This window comes from Canis lupus, chromosome 12 (genome assembly GCF_003254725.2).
Source record: "Canis lupus dingo isolate Sandy chromosome 12, ASM325472v2, whole genome shotgun sequence".
Taxonomy (NCBI): Eukaryota; Metazoa; Chordata; class Mammalia; order Carnivora; family Canidae; genus Canis; species Canis lupus.
Window position 1 is genome coordinate 37154800 of NC_064254.1, and position 17970 is coordinate 37172769.

Here is a 17970-nt window from a genome sequence, read left to right on the forward strand (position 1 = left end):
TCCTATAAAGTGGGCTAGGATTATTTCCCAAGACTCCAGGCCACTAGAGAAGCTTTTTGAAAACTTGCCCTGCCTGGTCATTTCCCAGCATAGGCAAGTATAATAGTGCAGCCTGTCCCACAAGCCACCAGGCAAAGCCCATTCCTCTCCATGTTGATCAAAATAGGGCTTGAAAGCTTCCCTTCCATTCAAGCCCCTCTTCCTGCATTCTCTGCTTTGTAAGTTAAGAGATTTCTCTTGAGATGCTGATTTGTACTTAAAAAAAAAAATGAACTTATGCTTGGAAGGCTTGCTGCAATATTATATGATGATGTAATTATTTATGTAGTCGTGGCTGAGCCTATAGAAGCCAAAAGCTTTAAAATCTATATCTGCAGTTATAGATTTAGACAGCACTCCCCCACGTCATTTACACACACAAACACACATACCTCTCAAATATTCTCTTTAAGCTTCAGACCACTTTTTGATGTAATTGTGTTCTATTTTGACATTCTTGAAGCAGCCCGAGTGAAGCTTAAGATTAAAATCACAAGTCTTGCAGTTCAGACAGAGAATAAAGTATAAATGCTGAAGGTGATCTCATGTGCTCAGAATTAAGCCTTTAAAGGTCAAGTTGACTTAAAATATGGACCAAACAATGTAGCATTTAGAAAAGGAGCTTTCTTTACCCATTTTTAACTAACGCAATGAACGATATTTCCAGCTTTATTATTAACAATGCTGGTTAAGCAATGCATTTTTTCCATGCCATTTCCTCTTTTTAATTTGGGAATATGACTATTTGTAAAAATAAATATGCAGTAAATGATGGTAATAAATTATGATCACAGTCTGCTGACTTAGAATAAAGGAAGCCGAGAACAGTATATTGACCATTTCAGGTTCTTAATTTGTGGAATTTTTATGTAAGATGAATTTAACAACTCCTTAAAAGTTAAAAATAATTTCTGCTTCTATTATTTTTATACTTGCAGGGTCTAGGTCAGTGGCAATAACAAGGAGGTAGTTTGGAGGGGGGCTTTAATTAGCCCCTCATAACCATCATCAGTCTCCCATCATAACTGCCTGAAACAGAATCCAACCAAGGTAGAGCATTGTGTATACTATTCAAACTTAGCTCCAAACAAGTCCCCAGGCTGCTTTTTCCAATAGATCCTATCTTGACAGTCTAGAGACACCACTGGTCTGAATATCTCTATTTATATCCTTCCAATAACCATCATTCTGCCTTCTAAGAGTTTATGTCATAGTTTGGCCCTAAGAGCAGGGAGGTGGGGAGCCCACACACAGAGAGAGAAAACAAAAGAGCCATTTTGCACAAGGGACTCATTTGCACAAAAGTGTTAGACCACTGTGCACCATGATCTGAGTTGAGCTACATAATTCTTCTGGGCCTCAATTTCACTACCCATAGAATGCAGGACTTAAAGGGACTGATCTCATAAATCCTTTGCAGTGCTCTGAGCCTCAGATTCCTAGTCTCGAGTATCTGAATTTGGATTGCTTAGCAACTCCTGCTCCTGTATACCTGGGTCCCTTTTGTTATCTTTAACCATTTCTCCACAGGAAATGAAAAACTCTAGCAGGATAATTACAAAGAACCACGCCTAGATGCTACCCCGGTGGGGAAAGTCAGAAAGCCACCTAGCTGGCACCCCTCCATCACCCCACCACCACCAGATGAAAAGCTATCTGGAGTGGAGACCGCCTGAAGAGTTGCACGTTCAGCAGGAGAAGTTGGGTAAGATCGTAGGAAGCAAACCACTCGGCTTATCTTAAGTCTCACTTTCTTCCTTCCTTTACTCATGGTCAACAGTAGAAACAAAGGGAACTGTTTCCGAAGTAAAGTTCTTGGCTTTTTGTTTTCCCCTCACCAAAGGGACTTTTCTGGAGAAGGAGAAGGGAGTGCAAAACAAAGAAGGAAACAAAGGACTTGAACTGGCTTACAGAAGGACTCCCACTCAGGCTTAGAAATGTGGGTTCTGTATACGCAACCCAGCATCCCCTGCAGGAGCCTGAGGTGGTGGTGCTCCCAGGCGACTGGGGGAGGGGAAAGTAAGCCTGGGGGTCAACAAACTGCCAGCTCCCTTAAGTAGATCTAATTATGACTGCTTACTTCAAAAAGAGGATTTAACCCAAAGCAGATTTAGCAGGGTAGTTTCCAAAGGGCAGCAGGAATCCCTGGCCTGACCTTTGAGAAAATCCTCTAGGCTTCACCGCCCTGGGGAACTCAGCAAGCCAGTCATGGTGGACTCCTCAGGTCACAGAGAAATTCAAGGATTCCAACTTAAGTTATCAGGATCAGGGTCCTAGTGGGGGTGTTTGATTTAGTATAAGGGATGTCTGACAGGGCGTGCCCACCGCAGACTGTGCACTGGTGGTCAATCAGAGGACTGATAGGGGAAAAACATTTAAGACAAAAAATATAAAGCACTAAGGCATAACCTGTTAAGTCAAAAATATGATTTCAAAACCTTAAGGGGGTTTGGTATGTAAGTGAGTATCAAAGGTCTCTTAGTGAATTCTTATCTAAGACATGAAAGTTTGCTGAAGCATCCCAGTAGTGCTACAGATCAAAGTATCAAAAGCATGTTAAGATAATTTAAAAAAAATATTTACTTCAATTTTGAGAACCCTCCACACAGTGCTTTGCTCAGGAGAAACGGTTGCTGGAGTTGTTTTAGTAAAATCAGACACTCCAAAAGGGTACAGAGGATTGGAAGTGTTCATCTAGATAGAGTTGATCAACCTGAAGTTAGTAAATAAACACATCTGGAGTAGGCTCATTGTATAATATAAAAGTACTTTGTGAACTATAAAGCTCTTCATCGTGTGTTATGATTTCAATTACTCACACAGAACACAAAAATTAGCAATACAGAAAAAGAAAGAAAAGGAAACAGCGTGGATCTGGATAATACAGTTTCTCCATCTATGCACTTCATGCAACTAATGAATCACTGAACTCTACCTCTGAAACTGATAATACACTATATGTTAATTAATTGAATTTAAATAAAATTTCTTTAAAAATAAAAATAAATAAGCTAACAACTCTGTACGTGAACTAGTGCCACCTTGGGCATTTAGCTTACATGGGAAACTGTAGAAAAGACAAGTGTGTCTGGTTCTATATCAAATAATTTACAACATGATTGGAAAACAATCCACACAGGTGTTCTTCAAAATTATTTGATTTCAGATCTTTTAAGAAGTCACTATCAAACAAGCTATGCTCCTTTACCTGACCACATGCCAACACAGAACACCTAACCAGAGGGCTGTTGTAAATATTCATAATTTACACTGTCAATCAAACTTTGTTTTCAAGATCTGTGCTTGAGGGTGGAAAGTTCATAGAGACTGAGGAAGTGGAGTTTATTCTCACTGCGTGGTTACCCAAAAAATGTCAAATTAGACCATTCATTTGTTCAAACATGAAGCTGATAAACCTGAGTTTACGGGAACAGAAGACAGGTTTAAAGAATTTGAAAGTATTGTACATGACACTCCAGGAAAGAGAACTTTGTTCTCTTTTCCAGAAACTTCTTCTTCCCCAAGGGATGTGCCAAATCCAATAAGTAAAAATTACCAATAGTTTTTAAAATTACCAATATTTTAAAAAATTGAACAAAAACCTGTTCTGCTTCATGCTTTTATTTACTCTTACTATGACAGCTTTTTCTTATAAACAAACTAATCCTGGAAAACCAGATCTCTTTTTTGTAACTATAAATATACAATAAAGCTAGGATTAGTAAAGCTGTTCCCAGGTGGCTCTTAATTTGCAAGTCCTAAACACAGAAGCAGACACACTTGGTAACTCAAAGCATCAGGATTGAATGTCACTGGTTTCAAAGATTGTGGAATACACAGACATAACCATTCAGCTGAGGAAAGAAAAGGGAAAGAACAAGAAAAAAGAAGATGCTGAAAAAACTGGAGTGCATAGAAGAGTTAATTACACAGCTTCTCACGATGGAGTCTACTTCAAATGCGGTGATCCCCAGTCTGAGAGACCCACCTGCCAGGACAGATAACAATGCTCAACATGCAGAGCTTTTTAAAATTTTGTGTTGGTTCTGTTTTTGTTTCTTTTTCACTGAATTTACGTGATCCTTAGAAAGCAGATAGTTCTAGTCATTGAGCAATTTATACAAACCAAATAAACTAAATATCAATTTATACAAGTTTATACGAGCCAAAGATTTTCTGTTGTGAAATTGTGATATTACGAAGGAATAGGATTCATTTTAAATGTTTAAGCTTAATAATTTGTCTTCCTGAATCAGTGGATTTCAACCACTTACTCAGGAAGTAGAAGTAGATTACTTCCCATAGAAGGACATGAGTAGAGAGGCTTTGCAAATGTAGATGCTTCACTGATCATATAGAAGCTCCCTGGGTTGGTTTCCAGCTGTACAGTTACAGTTATTTGGCTTTGAACATCCTACAGGGAATCTGGTGTCCCACTCCTGTGCACCCCCTAAACCTGTTCCCATGGATAATTCCAGGTGAAAGTCTGTCTCACTTTCTACAAGCTGCTGAGATCACAAGCCCCGCGAAAATCAGAGTTGGAACCTGGGCACCTGTCTGCGATGTCGCTGGATGCTAGGTTGATTCTTGACAAGAGGCGCAGAGGCAAAAGGACTGCAGGCATCTCAGTGTGCCTGGTGGCATGTGTGCACATTACCTCTCCCGCTCCTGCTCCAGCAGGTTGGTGAAGTCGTCGCTCTTGTTCATGTAGTCAGTGTGCTTGTGCTTCTCGCTCTCTAACTCGTACACCGTGCGCCTGTGGCACTTCTCTGCCAGCAGCAGCTGCTCTAGCATGCGCCGGTACGTCTCTTTTTGTTTCTCCTCCAGTCTGTCCAGCTGAGTAAACAAACATGAGAGCAAGCTTAATATTTTATTTGATTTGCATATGACTCCAAATATTATATTGGTCTACTGATTTATTATCTGAAGGAGAGAACATTGAGTCTGGTGTTCTCTGTCATCTTCCCCGTTCCATCATTTTGTCTAGGCCAGCTGGCTTTGTAAACTAACCCAAATAAGGCTGTGGTAACTTCTGGCCTTCTAGCCCTTTTTCTGTGAACAGATGGTACAGCTTCTAAACTTTTGAGAGAACAAACTCTTTCACCATTTCCGTGAGATGGCACAAAACCCTATGCTTAGGAAGAAAGAGGATAATAGCCTTCCTGCTCTCAGAAAAATTAAGAGCTCAGCATGTACCTGTACCAAACTTCTCCCCTGAGAAGTCATTACCATCAACACAATCTTTTTTTTTTAAGATTTGCAGTTACATGCACTTCTAGGAAAACTATAGGAGGGATCTACAGTCCTCTCTCTTCAAGATATGCTAAGTTTTAGGGGGATTTCAGAGCTTAACAGGGAACGTGTATCTCAGACTAAAAGAGATGCTGTCAAATATTATTACAGGACCTTTAAAAAATATCTATCTATCTATCTATCTATCTATCTATCTATCTATCTATCTATTTATTTATGAGAGCATGTGAGCATGAGCCCGGCAGTGGGGGTGGGGAGTGGGTGGGGAGAGGAGGGAATGTCAAGCAGTCTCCCTGCTGAGTGTGAAGACTGTCACAGGTCTGGGTCTCACAACCCAGAGATCATGACCTGAGCCCAAAATCAGGAGTCTGATGCTTAACCGACTGAGCCACTCAGTTGCTCCTATTACAGGACTTTTTGTGGTATCTCTCTGGCCAGGTTCTAAGATCTTTAAGGGGTGCCTTGATTATGTGTTTAGTTCCTACTGCCAAGCACAGAACCTGGAACAAAGTAAGTGTTCAGTAAATGTTTGTTAAATTGGACCAAATCTTGCAATATTGACAGTTCCCCATCCTACTCTCCTCTTCAAACTATAGTTTAGGGTTTCTCAACTTCAGTACTATTGACATTTCAGGCCAAATAATTCTTTATTTTGAGTGGCTATTTTGTGTACTGGAAGGTATATAGTAGCATCCTTGGCCTTTGCCCCATAGGTGCCAGTGGTACCACCTTCAACTGTGACAAACCTATTATCAGATGCTGCCAAATGTCCCTTGGAGGGCAAATCACCTCTACCATCACCCCTTGAGAACCTTGTTTTAGTTGAAACGGACATATTTAAAATTCATTCTCAATCCACAACCTATTCCCTGAAATCTAACACAGTAATTCCATGTGGTATCAGCATCAGAGTTTTTCCCCTGGTTCTCCATATTTGTCCCTTAGTCAGATGGATGATCTGAGGTTCCCTCTGTAGTTGTATGGGATCTCCATTGTGAATGGAGGCCCCAAATAAAAGAGATACCATCACCCACATAATCCTCAGCATTTCTGACCAGATCTCCATCCCTTTGTGTAAGAGCTGGTGACCAGACAGACTGGTAGAGAACACCAGGTTAATTGGTGGCTAATAATATTTGATACCATTAGGAATTGACAAATTGTACTTTTATGTGTTCTGATAAATTTCTATAATCTTAAAGGGACAGTTTGTACAAAAGATTTCCTTCATGGGAATATCTTCCTATTATAAAATATTCTCTCCAGGAACTTTCCCATCTTCCTACTATGTGATTTTCATCATATATTATAGAATTTGTCAAGTATTTCTAAAATATCATCATCATCATCAATGTAGAAAGAGCAACTCTTTCCCTTTTTTGATCCTTTCTACTTTATCATGAATGAAGTAGGACCCACTTTCTTTTTGAAAGTATTTGAAAGAGTAGCTTCTGCCTGCTTCTTTTTTTTTTTTTTTAAGATTTTATTTATTTATTCATGATAGTCACACAGAGAGAGACAGAAAGGCAGAGACACAGGCAGAGAGAGAAGCAGGCTCCATGCAGGGAGCCCGACGTGGGATTCGATTCCGGGTCTCCAGGATCGCGCCCCGGGCCAAAGGCAGGCGCCAAACCGCTGCGCCACCCAGGGATTCCTGCCTGCTTCTTCATACCCTCCCCCATTCTTCCCTAAGGAAGGAGGGGTGACTTATTTGAAAGTTGTAACCCAGCAATTGCAGTACTAGGTATTGACCCAAAGCACATGCAAATACTGATTTGAAGGAGCACATGCATCCCAATGTTTATAGCAGCATTATTAACAATAGCCAAACTATGGAAAGAGCCCAAGTGTCCATCAACTATTGAATGGATAAAGATATGGTATATACATACAAAGGAATATTACTCAGTCATCAAAAAGAATGAAATCTTGCCATTTGCAACAATGTAGAGAGAGCTAAAGAATAAAATGGTAAGTGAAATAAGTCAGTCAGAGAAAGACAAAGACCATATGATTTCACTCATATGTAGAATTTAAGAAGCAAAACAAGGGAAAGGAGAAAAAAAAAAAGATAGTTGTATTTGGGATAGGGAACTAATAAGCAGCTCAGCATTTTCATTTCTTAGTTTTTGCTCTGCCTGCCATAAAATGGTCCATTGTGCTCTGAAGGCTCAAACTCCCCTCAAGTGGTTTCTCCAAAGTCTAGAAGGGAAAGCAATAGAAAGCCCGGTGGTATTCATCTATCTATTCAGATCAATAATAAAGCTAATTATTTAACTCATCTATCCAACTCCTGTAGTTACCCCTCAATCTCTTTGAAGAACGCTGGAGAGAAAGATGGGGACATTATTCATAGAGTAGCTAAGATACTCAGAAAAATAGACACTGTGAGGGCATCTGGAGAAATACAGCTTATGTTGATAGTGAGTATTCTAAGGGAGCCCATGGAGAAGGGAGACCTTAGCTTTAGTACGTCCTGTCCATGTGGGGCTTTGGGACTGGTTTGTTCTCAGCAGCTACAGTCCTGAGGCTGGCTCACTGGAGCAGTTGCTGGGGTCTCAGTAAGCAATGTTCCCCTCAACTACACTAGTACAGCTTGACCCCAGCACTGATCACATAATCAGGAAAACAGTCTTTTCTCTCTTAATGCACTGAAAGGATGCTGCTCCACTGGCATGCCACTGTTTTTCACACTAAACTGCAGACCCAGACTTGTGACTGCAGAGGTCACAAATTCCTCTTTAGCAATAAAGTATTAGAGTGTGAGGATTTAGCTTTCAATTTTAAATTTTAGATGTAAAAACCAACATAGGTAGCAAGAAATCAGCTGTATGATACTCTTTTTCTTGTTATTTTGTTTGGAACTACATAGAGCTTCCAGGAGAGAACTTAGGTGGGCTAACCTCTTTCTTGGATCTATGTGGCTTGTCTAGAGGCTCTGAAGACCATCTCCATAACTATGGGCTCTGTAGATTCATTAATCCTGTACACTGTGTCCATGACTTTTGGTTTTTAGGATCCAAACTGTGGTTCAACCATAGAGGAATGGTTGCTTTTATTAATGAATGGTGAAAGTGAAATGGGAACCTACTACTTTAGAAATACAGCTCCCACTTGAACAGAGGTAGAAGGAAAATTAAATGAGATCATCATCTTGCTAAGAGTAACATGGGCGTGGACTATATTGGGTCATTTTGCTTGAGATAAATTGACTGTGGAACCAAAGATTTTCTTGTATTTTTAATATTTAGGCATGTGAGGTTGGTATCATGATAATTGCATGTGTTCTAATAATTCTTTAGACTCTTTGATAAAAGGGGGTCAGGGGGACTTTAGGATGTAGTAGTTAAACTTTGAAAATGCTTAAGATTAAGGTCCCTCTGGCTAAGGCTAAGTAGAATAAAAACTGGGAAGGAAAGAAACTGAAACCTTGATTTCTTAGGAATTTTGCATAAGAATTTTGAACTTTGATAAACTGGACTTTAATTCATAAAGAAGCTCAGGGGGATTTAATATATGCTGCTTGATTTTTCCCCAGATTTTGGAAAGGCAGGGAGTCCACCACATGGGGTTCATTGCTTAACCTCTGGTGAGTTCTATTGGATAACTTCATTGGTCCTAATTTGGTATGGAAATTAAAATAAGCAGTGATTTTTGGGCTTGAGGTGCATGCAGCATGGCATCTAAGAACAAGAGTTAGATTATCCACTCATGGTCCCAGGAGGCTAATTGTATTGTGATTGTATTGGGATCATTTCTCATGAAGTTGGAAGAAGGATTCTGGCTCCTGCTTAATGACAACTTGATTATTAAGTCCAAAAGATCAGGAGACACAAAATTTGTGTCTAATATGGTAGACACAAATGTGTCTAATCCCAATCCTAATATGGTAGAAGATAAATCTTTTCTCCTTCTAGCATTCTATTTCTTCCACAAAGCAGGACCTCACTTTTTGTCAATATTGGGAAAAGTAGCTTCTGTCCTTCTCTCTACCTCCTCACTCACTCCTTCCCAAGTGAGGGATAACTCTTCAGATTGTGAGTTGAGGAGAGAAAGAAACCAAAAAGCATGCCTAGCTAAGCCAGTTCTAAAAAGACCACCCACAGGTTGGGTGTTTTCTGCTCCACTCCTCTGTTCATGAGATAGGAACACTTGGGTTAGGCCTACCTTCTGAAGGTAGGTCAGAAACACTTTTCTGTGTGTACTTTCCATAAAACTCAGAGGGTTAGAAGCAGTGCTTTTGGGTAAGTGTGTGTGCTTTCAGACCTATCTCTCCTTTGAGGTGTCACCCCAAGCTCTAACTTAGGAGAAAAGAATTAGGAAAATCTAAATGATATCAATTATCCAAACTGAGTTCACCAATCTGGGTGATTATCATAATAATATTTAATGAATATTTTGACCTTGTTATGTCTTTTACTCCTTCAACCCCTCCAAGTTTGACACTAGTTAAAGGTGTGAGCAAATATCACGCTCAAATCCCAGCAAATGCTAATGGCTAATACTTATTGAGGATGTGGGATTTACCAGACACTGTGTTAAGAGCCTTACAGGCATTGCTTCATATAATCCTCACAACAAGTTTAGGAGATACACACTGTGATTACTCCCACCTAACAGATAAGGAAATAAGCTTAGAGAGCTGAAGTGACCCGCCCAAAGCCATATGCAGCTAGCTGGTAACCAAGACTCTCCAGACACGAAGGTGGATCCAGCCAGTTGACTGCATCACCTCATAAATCATCTCTTAACATTTTAGACGACAAAGGTGAAAACAAGAGCTCAAGCTTAACCTTTTTGTAGAAATTAGGTAATTACAGGACCATCAATCTGTTGTGAATATCATCTAAAGCAGATCTTATCTGAGATCTGTCAAACTGATCTACAAAGGCTTGACATAAGATAAAAGTTACATTACAATAAATTGCTTCAGAGTTTTCATTTCTGTGTTCTTTTTTTCATTTATGGTACTAATTTCACATCTCTGAATTTTTTTACATAAATTCTGAAGTGAGTATGGTAGATCTAGCAATTGTTTCCCTAAATCAGCCTCAAACTTCTATTACAAAGTGAGAATACTTTTAACATGTAGTATCCTGGGAAATTAATAATGATAGTAAATAGTTCCTAATACAATCTTATATAAAATGATTAAATATAGCCCTATTAGATTTCCTTTCATCTTAAAGAATTGCCCTAAGTATTCCATTGGTATTTTACCTCAGCCATTGCATTGTAGTTACTCACGTGACACCATTTTAATTATGACCGAGTCTATAAGATACTAAAACACAGTACCTTTATAAATATCAATAATAAAATTTCCATCAATATAATATCAATAATCAACTTAAATTTAGGTTATCAATTTGATAATGCTCCTGACAACTCAATGCCAAAACTGATAAGCACTTCAAATTTTTTACACATATCATCTCTTAGAGAAATAAAAGAATAACAAGACTGCAAGAGCTTATAACTAGCATAATCACATGAGAAGTATGGTTCAGGCTTTAAGTATATTTAAGGAAATGCTTCTAAAATTCTTATCATTGAAATGTATCCACTATAATTCATGAATTATTTAATTACACTTTAATTCTATACTAGTGTATCATAAAAATTTTGCCTTTGAAAGAATGTTAAAGCATGTAGAATGGAAGAATGTGAAGCCATCACTCTGAGGTACCCTTAAATAGGGAAACTTGTTGATGTGGTATTTTTACCTCTGAAATTGGTTTCTCATAGACATCTTCTCCTATAGACTTCTCTTGGGCTAGGATGGCATCTCGGTGCAGGACTCGCAGCACTTTCTCTGGCTCTGCAGACCCGTAATGAGCCTCTAGAACCTCAGGCTTGGTTTTCTCTGTCTTCAGCATGTGGATCACATCTTCCCTGGCCTGTGGTAGAGTGCAGCAAGGTCAGACAGTTGACAACATAAATCACATACCAGACTCACAAAATCAACATAAAGCTTATTGAACACATCCCCATCTCTTCGGGGCTATTGGCAAATTCACTGGGTATTTTGTTCTTATTTTTTATCAAAAGCAAATTGGCAAGCAGATAGTCTGCTTCAGGTTGCTAGGAAGCAGGCAAGCAGAAAAAGGATTTGTGCTAATATTAACTACATAAAAATTGCTTTATCTAAGTAGAAGAGATTCTGAGTGCTTTTAATCAAGAGCACCTGGGATACTTACCCCATTTCAGTGCACATGGGGTCAAGGACAATTTAAAGTTTTTTAGTTTTCTATTTATGCTCTCAATGTAGTATTCAAATTGGTTTAAAATAACACCCTGCTCTCCCCATTCTAGTTATAACTCTATGTGTAATTAACAAAAACAGCTTTTATTAGTGAGTTCCTGTTTCTCATCAAGTGATTCATTTTGTACAAAAACACATGGATAGGAACTCACATGGTGCTGGACTGGCCTTTTCAGTCTAAGGTATTCACACCAGAGGTGAAATTTAACTCCTATAACATCCAGACTACCAACCACATGAGTCAAGTTGGTAGGGTCAGGGCTGTTGTTTTGGTTTCTCAGCAAAACTTCAGCACCCTGTCGAGCTCTTGAGAAAACCACATGATTATAGGTTTTATATCAAATTGACTATGGAGGGATCCCTGGGTGGCGCAGCGGTTTGGCGCCTGCCTTTGGCCCAGGGCGCGATCCTGGAGACCCGGGATCGAATCCCACATCAGGCTCCCGGTGCATGGAGCCTGCTTCTCCCTCTGCCTGTGTCTCTGCCTCTCTCTCTGTCTCTCTGTGACTATCACAAATAAATAAAAAAAAAAATTAAAAAAAAAAAAAACAAAAAAAAACAAATTGACTATGGATCTCATCACATAATGCAAATACATCTGGATGTATTTTCTGCTGGTTAGTAGTGATGAATTTTCTAGTTATGATGGAGCTGACATTTGCTAAATGTACTCCCAGATGGTTATAGACTTGTTTTTCCAGTAATGGTGATGGGTATAAAGTATCCTGACTTCATGCGAACGTATACCAAAGAACAAACTTCTGGGCAAGAGTTTCAGCCTATGGCAATACAATAGAGTTTTTCCCTGTGTTATACTAACTATGGGTTTGAAATCATAAACCTGGCTCATTATCATGGTATTCTAAACAAGGGAGCTAACTAGTTAGCCCTAAGACAGGACCATTATAAAGTTCGTCTTTCTTAAGGTTTCCCACTTTTATTGCTCTTTCATTGTCTCCAAATTAATCTAATTCAAGATGGCTAAAGACTAATTTATTATGGAAACATCAATAGACTGGAATTTGCAGATTTTTCCCATGTTGTCTCTGCCACATTTGTATGTGCTCATTTCAAGACAAAAAATGGAAAGTATTAATTTTGAAGAAACTAGTAGTTCAGAATTGGCAAGAATGTTAAAGTCAGAAAATAATTTAATGGAAAGGCATCTGTGTTTCCATGCAGAAAGAACATAAGCATAGATATAGTACCAGGCTATCCTGTACAATATCTTCATGCAGTTTAGAAAAAGGTGCCCACTTCCTCTGGGAGATATAGCCTGAATCAGAGTAGCAGCTGACCTAGCAAGGAAAGAAAGGACTGTATTTCACTCCTATCTATCCCTTTTGCCAGGCACCTTTGTGCAAGGCATTACTCCATTCTGTGGAAAGTGGCCCTAGACTGAAGAACATAAGGTCTGTCATTAGTTAATGGTTTTCAGGCAGATAAGATAAATAAGGAGCTTTTAGAAATGTAAATAGGTAGCTATTTCAGTTTAAAAGTTTAACCTACGCGGTTTAAAAACATGTAAATATTGTTGGTATCTATCTTCGTGACAAAATTGTCTTAATTCTCTTAGAAGAAAACAGTTTCTTTTGTTCCTGCTGATATGAAACAACTTTTTTCTCTAAAAATGTGCTTATGCTTGAGTTGTATAAACTGTGATATGCTACATATACCACACATTTCATTCTTAGTTTAATTACCCTAGACACTAATTACCAAAGAAAAAAGAGGCTATGGTGATATAACACTGCATTATAGATTCAGAACCACACTATTCATCATGAACCTACTAAAAGCTTTTTAATTGCTATGATAATAATCCTGGAAGGAATACAAATGTTGCCTATAAATCACTGCTATTTAAAGTAGTTTAATACAGTAAATCAATCATTATTATTGTGGTGTCTGCTTAATCAATGGGTTAATGAAATGGCTATGTAATAACAATACATTTTTAAACTACTTTAAATATATGATTCAATCTATATAAATAAGATCCTACATTTTGGGGATAAAATGACCTTAATCTCCATTTCAAGAAACTTCTTATTATTTTTTAAGACTTATTTATTTATTGGAGAGAGAACATGCACAGGGGAGAGGCAGAGGTAGATGAAGAGGGAGGGAGAAACTTGAGCAGACTCCATGCTGAGTGCAGAGCCCTTTGTAGGGCTTAATCCTGGACTCTGAGATCATGACCTGAGCCAAAACCAAGAATCTTAACTGACTACACCACCTAGGTACCCCAAAACTTAATTTTTATATAAAAGAATGAAATACAAAAGGTAAGAAGATTCCTGTCCTTAAAAATTACTGTTTTCACACAGAAGCTTTATGAGAAGCAAGTAGTTAAATTCTTAGGGTGCTAGAGCACTGCTAAATAGACCACTGTATTTAAATATATGTAAAAGGACCCAGAGGGAAGAATACTTTGAGGAGGACTCTAGAAAAGGGAAAGGGGTCAGAGAAAGAAGAGATTAAATAATATTGTTCAATTATTTAGTTCTGATGATGAAGGAGAATAAATATGAGATTAGGGTATAAAAACAGACACAGAGGGGTCACATTCTTTTATTCCATCCTACAAGTTCCTCTTTGTGCCAAGGGAGGCATATGGAAGCCAAGAACAAAAATGTCCCTGCAGAACTGTAACTGCACCAGATGGAGCAAGGGGTTGTTTCAACTGGCTGCATAAGGAACTGATTAAAAACATATGGGGGCAGCAGAGAGCTACTTGCAAAGCCCAGGTGAGTGTGTGATTATCTTATAAAGTCAACAGAGGGTATCTGGGCTTTGCTGCGGGCGGGGGGGGGGGGGGGGGGGGGGGGGGGGGCGGGGAATGGGGGGGTAAGCAGAATAAAAGTCAGAAAAGGTGGAGCCACAACAGGTGGCATAGTTCAAAAAAAGAGTTAAATCGAATCATTCACTTAATAAATACTTGGGCACATTTACTTTGGGCAATGCATTGTGCTCAGTATTGGAGATATAATCACATCCTCAGAGATTACAGTCTAGAAGGATATGAACAAATAATTGAAAGGTATTGACATGATAAGCCTTAGGAGGGAGGAGATACAGGGGGCTAAGAACTTCATCTAAAAATACACGTGACTTGAATATAAGCCAAGGAAAAGGCTTCATAGAGTATGTGACCCAAAAATCTCACAGTGAGTACTTGAGTCAGAGAGAGAGGGTAGCTAGGATAAGAGTGTTCTTGGCCAAGGAAAAACTGTAGGCAAAAGCCAAACAGATGTAGATGCATGGGCTGGAAAACATGAGGCTAGAGTGATAAATAATAGGCAACTCAGGAAAAGCCTTATAAATCAGGTGGTAAGTTTCCATTTTCTCATGGAATAGTAAGAAGCCTTGGAATTTTTAAGCAGCAGGACAGTAACATGATCAAGTCTGTATGGTGGAAGATCATTCATTTACTGTGTTAAAAACCTACAGATTTTGAATCAACAGGTATGTTGGTGTAGTCCAGGACATGTGATTTAAAATCTCTGCAAATCCACAGCTAAAATCATACTCAATGGGGAAAAACTGAGAGCTTTACCCAAAAGATCAGAACAAAACAAGATGTCCACTCTCACTACTTTTATTCAACATAGTACTGGAAGTCCTAGCCATAGCAATTGGACAAGAAAAAAAAAAGGGCATTCAAATTGGTAAAGAAGAAGTACAACTTTCACTATTTGTAGATGACATGATGCTATAAACAGAAAACCGTAAGACTCCAACAAAAAAACTACTAGATAGGATAGATAAATTGAATTCAGGACACAAAATCAATATTCATAAATCTGTTCCATTTCTATATACTAATAATGAGTGGCAGAAAGAGAAATTGAGAAAACAATCCCATTTGTAATTGCACCAAAAATAATAAAAGATCTAGGAATAAACTCAACCAAGGAAATGAAAGACCTGTACCCTGAAAACTATAAAACATTGATGAAGAAATTGAAGATGACCCAAGCAAATGGGAAGATATTCCATGCTCATGGACTGGTAGAACAGATGTTGTTAAAATGTCCATACTACTCAAAGAAATCTGCAGATTTAAATGCAGTCCTTATTAAAATACCAACAGCATTTTTCACAAAACTAGAACAAGTAATTCTAAAATTTGTATGGAACCACAAAAGACTCAGAATAGCCAAAGCAATCTTGAAAAAGAAGAACAAAACTGGAGGGATCATAATCCCAAACTTCAATATAGACTACAAACATGTAGTAATTGAAAAAGTACGGTACGGCACAAATTGGACACATAGATCAATGGAACAGAGTAGAGAACCCAGAAATAAATCCATACTTATATGATCAATTAGTCTACAATAAAGAAGGCAAGAATAGGCAATAGGAACAAGAGAATCTCTTCAACAAACAGTGGTGGGAAAACTGGACAGCTATATGTAAAAAAATAAGACTGGGTCACTTTCTTATACACAAAAATAAACTCACAATGGATTAAAGACATAATACATGAGACCTGAGACCATAAAAATTCTAGAAAAGAACACAGGCAGTAATTTCTCTGACATTGGTCCTAATAACATCTTTCTAGATAGGTCTTCTAAGGCAAGGGAAACAAAAGCAAAAAGAAACTATTGGGACTACATCAAAATGAAAAGCTTCTGCCCATTGAAGGAAACAATTAACAAAACTAAAAGGCAACCTACTGAATGGGAGAAAATATTTGCAAATGATATATCCAACAAAAGTCTGGTATCCAAGATAGTCAAAAAACTGATACACCTCAACAACCAAAAACAAATAATCCAATTAAGAAATAGGCAGAAGACATGAATAGACATTTCTCCAAAGAAGACATCCAGATGGCCAATAGACACATAAAAAGATGCTCCACATCATTCACCATCAGGAAAGTGTAAATCAAAACTACAGTGAGGGGGCACCTGGGTGGCTCAGTGGTTGAGCTTCTGCCTTTGGCTCAGGGTGTGATCCAGGGTCCTGGCATCGAGTCCCGCATCAGGCTCCCCTGGGAATCATATATTATCATATATTATCATAATATCATATATTTAAAATAGTTTAAAAATGTATTGTTATTACATAGCCATTTCATTAACCCATTGATTAAGCAGACACCACAATAATAATGATTGATTTACTTTAAATAGCAGTGATTTATAGGCAACATTTGTATTCCTTCCAGGATTATTATCATAGCAATTAAAAAGCTTTTAGTAGGTTCATGATGTCTTCCTCTGCCTATGTCTCTGCCTCTCTCTCTGTGTCTCTCATGAATAGGTAGATAAAATCTTTAAAAAAATATATGGTCCTGGATGACCAACGCATGCCCATTCTGTTATTGCTTTCCTATTCTGGCATTCCATTCAATGTTCTGTATCTATTTAAATAAGGTAACTTATTAGTTTACTTGTCTTTCTTTCTTAGTCTGTGAGCTGCTTTGAGGACAAAGATGTGTCTACGGTGTCTACTAAAAGAATGTCTGTTTATGTGATAAGAACTCAGTAAATATTTGTTTAAATAAGAAAAGTCCAATTAAATGATGTGAAGTCAGAGAGGCATAAACTGGCACTGAAAATCTCAGAACAACCTTAACTACTTAGCCTTGTTTAAAAGATCTAAACAATTATATTTTGTGAACTTCTACCCTTTGATCTGACATTTGTGTCTACAATTTTGGAGTCACTTTGTTCTTCTTAAGTTTATCGCAAAAAGAAAATATGTAAACGGAATAAGGAAAACCAGTACATTCTACCAGAATGTTGCAACAGGAAATGGACTATCTTTAAATCTCATACAAATTGAATTACACTATTTACTCTTGTTAGGTAAATACAAATACCATAAATATATTGGAAGGAAAAAAGCTACATAATTTATGATGATATTAGCTATTCCTACAGAAATTAAAACCATCTTTTCTCCTGAGTTTTAGAATTTAAAGTTAACATGATTAGTAACACAACAACAAGGAGAAGACTCAAACATGGCGAGTTTAAAGGGCCATTGGGCTAAAAATATGTCTTTTGGTTTCTTTGGAGGAATTCCTTTACATAAATATATGGTCAATAGTGCCTTAAAGTCTCTATATCCATGTTTATTAAGGATCACTGCTTTCTAGCATGTCAGGCTGAATATCACCCAAAAGAAATATTTCATTAAAATGTTAAAAGCAGATGCTATTTTCATGTTAATATTTGCTGTTATTATCAACATAATAGCTTGAATTCTTAAAAATAAAATCTTTCAAAATCCCAATGATATTTTTTTGCAGAAATAGAAAAATACATCCTAAAATGCAGAGGGATTTCAAAGGACTCCAAAGAGCCAAAACAACCTTGAAAAAGAACAAAGTTGGAGGTTCCAGATTTTCTGTTTTCAAAACTTACTAGAGAGCTACAGTAATCAAAACA

General features: G+C 38.0%; 1 protein-coding gene across 2 annotated transcripts in view; it reads right to left on the minus strand.

Moving 5' to 3' along the window:
- FILIP1 (filamin A interacting protein 1) overlaps positions 1-17970 on the minus strand; it is a 206958-nt gene that overhangs the window by 56162 nt on the left and 132826 nt on the right. For both annotated transcript variants that reach the window (XM_025444791.3, XM_049092255.1), the window contains exons 3-4: positions 11019-11192; positions 4697-4875 (exon numbers count right to left, since the gene is read on the minus strand). In XM_025444791.3, the coding sequence (XP_025300576.3) occupies positions 4697-4875; positions 11019-11192 (353 nt within the window). The remainder of the gene's footprint in view (positions 1-4696; positions 4876-11018; positions 11193-17970) is intronic.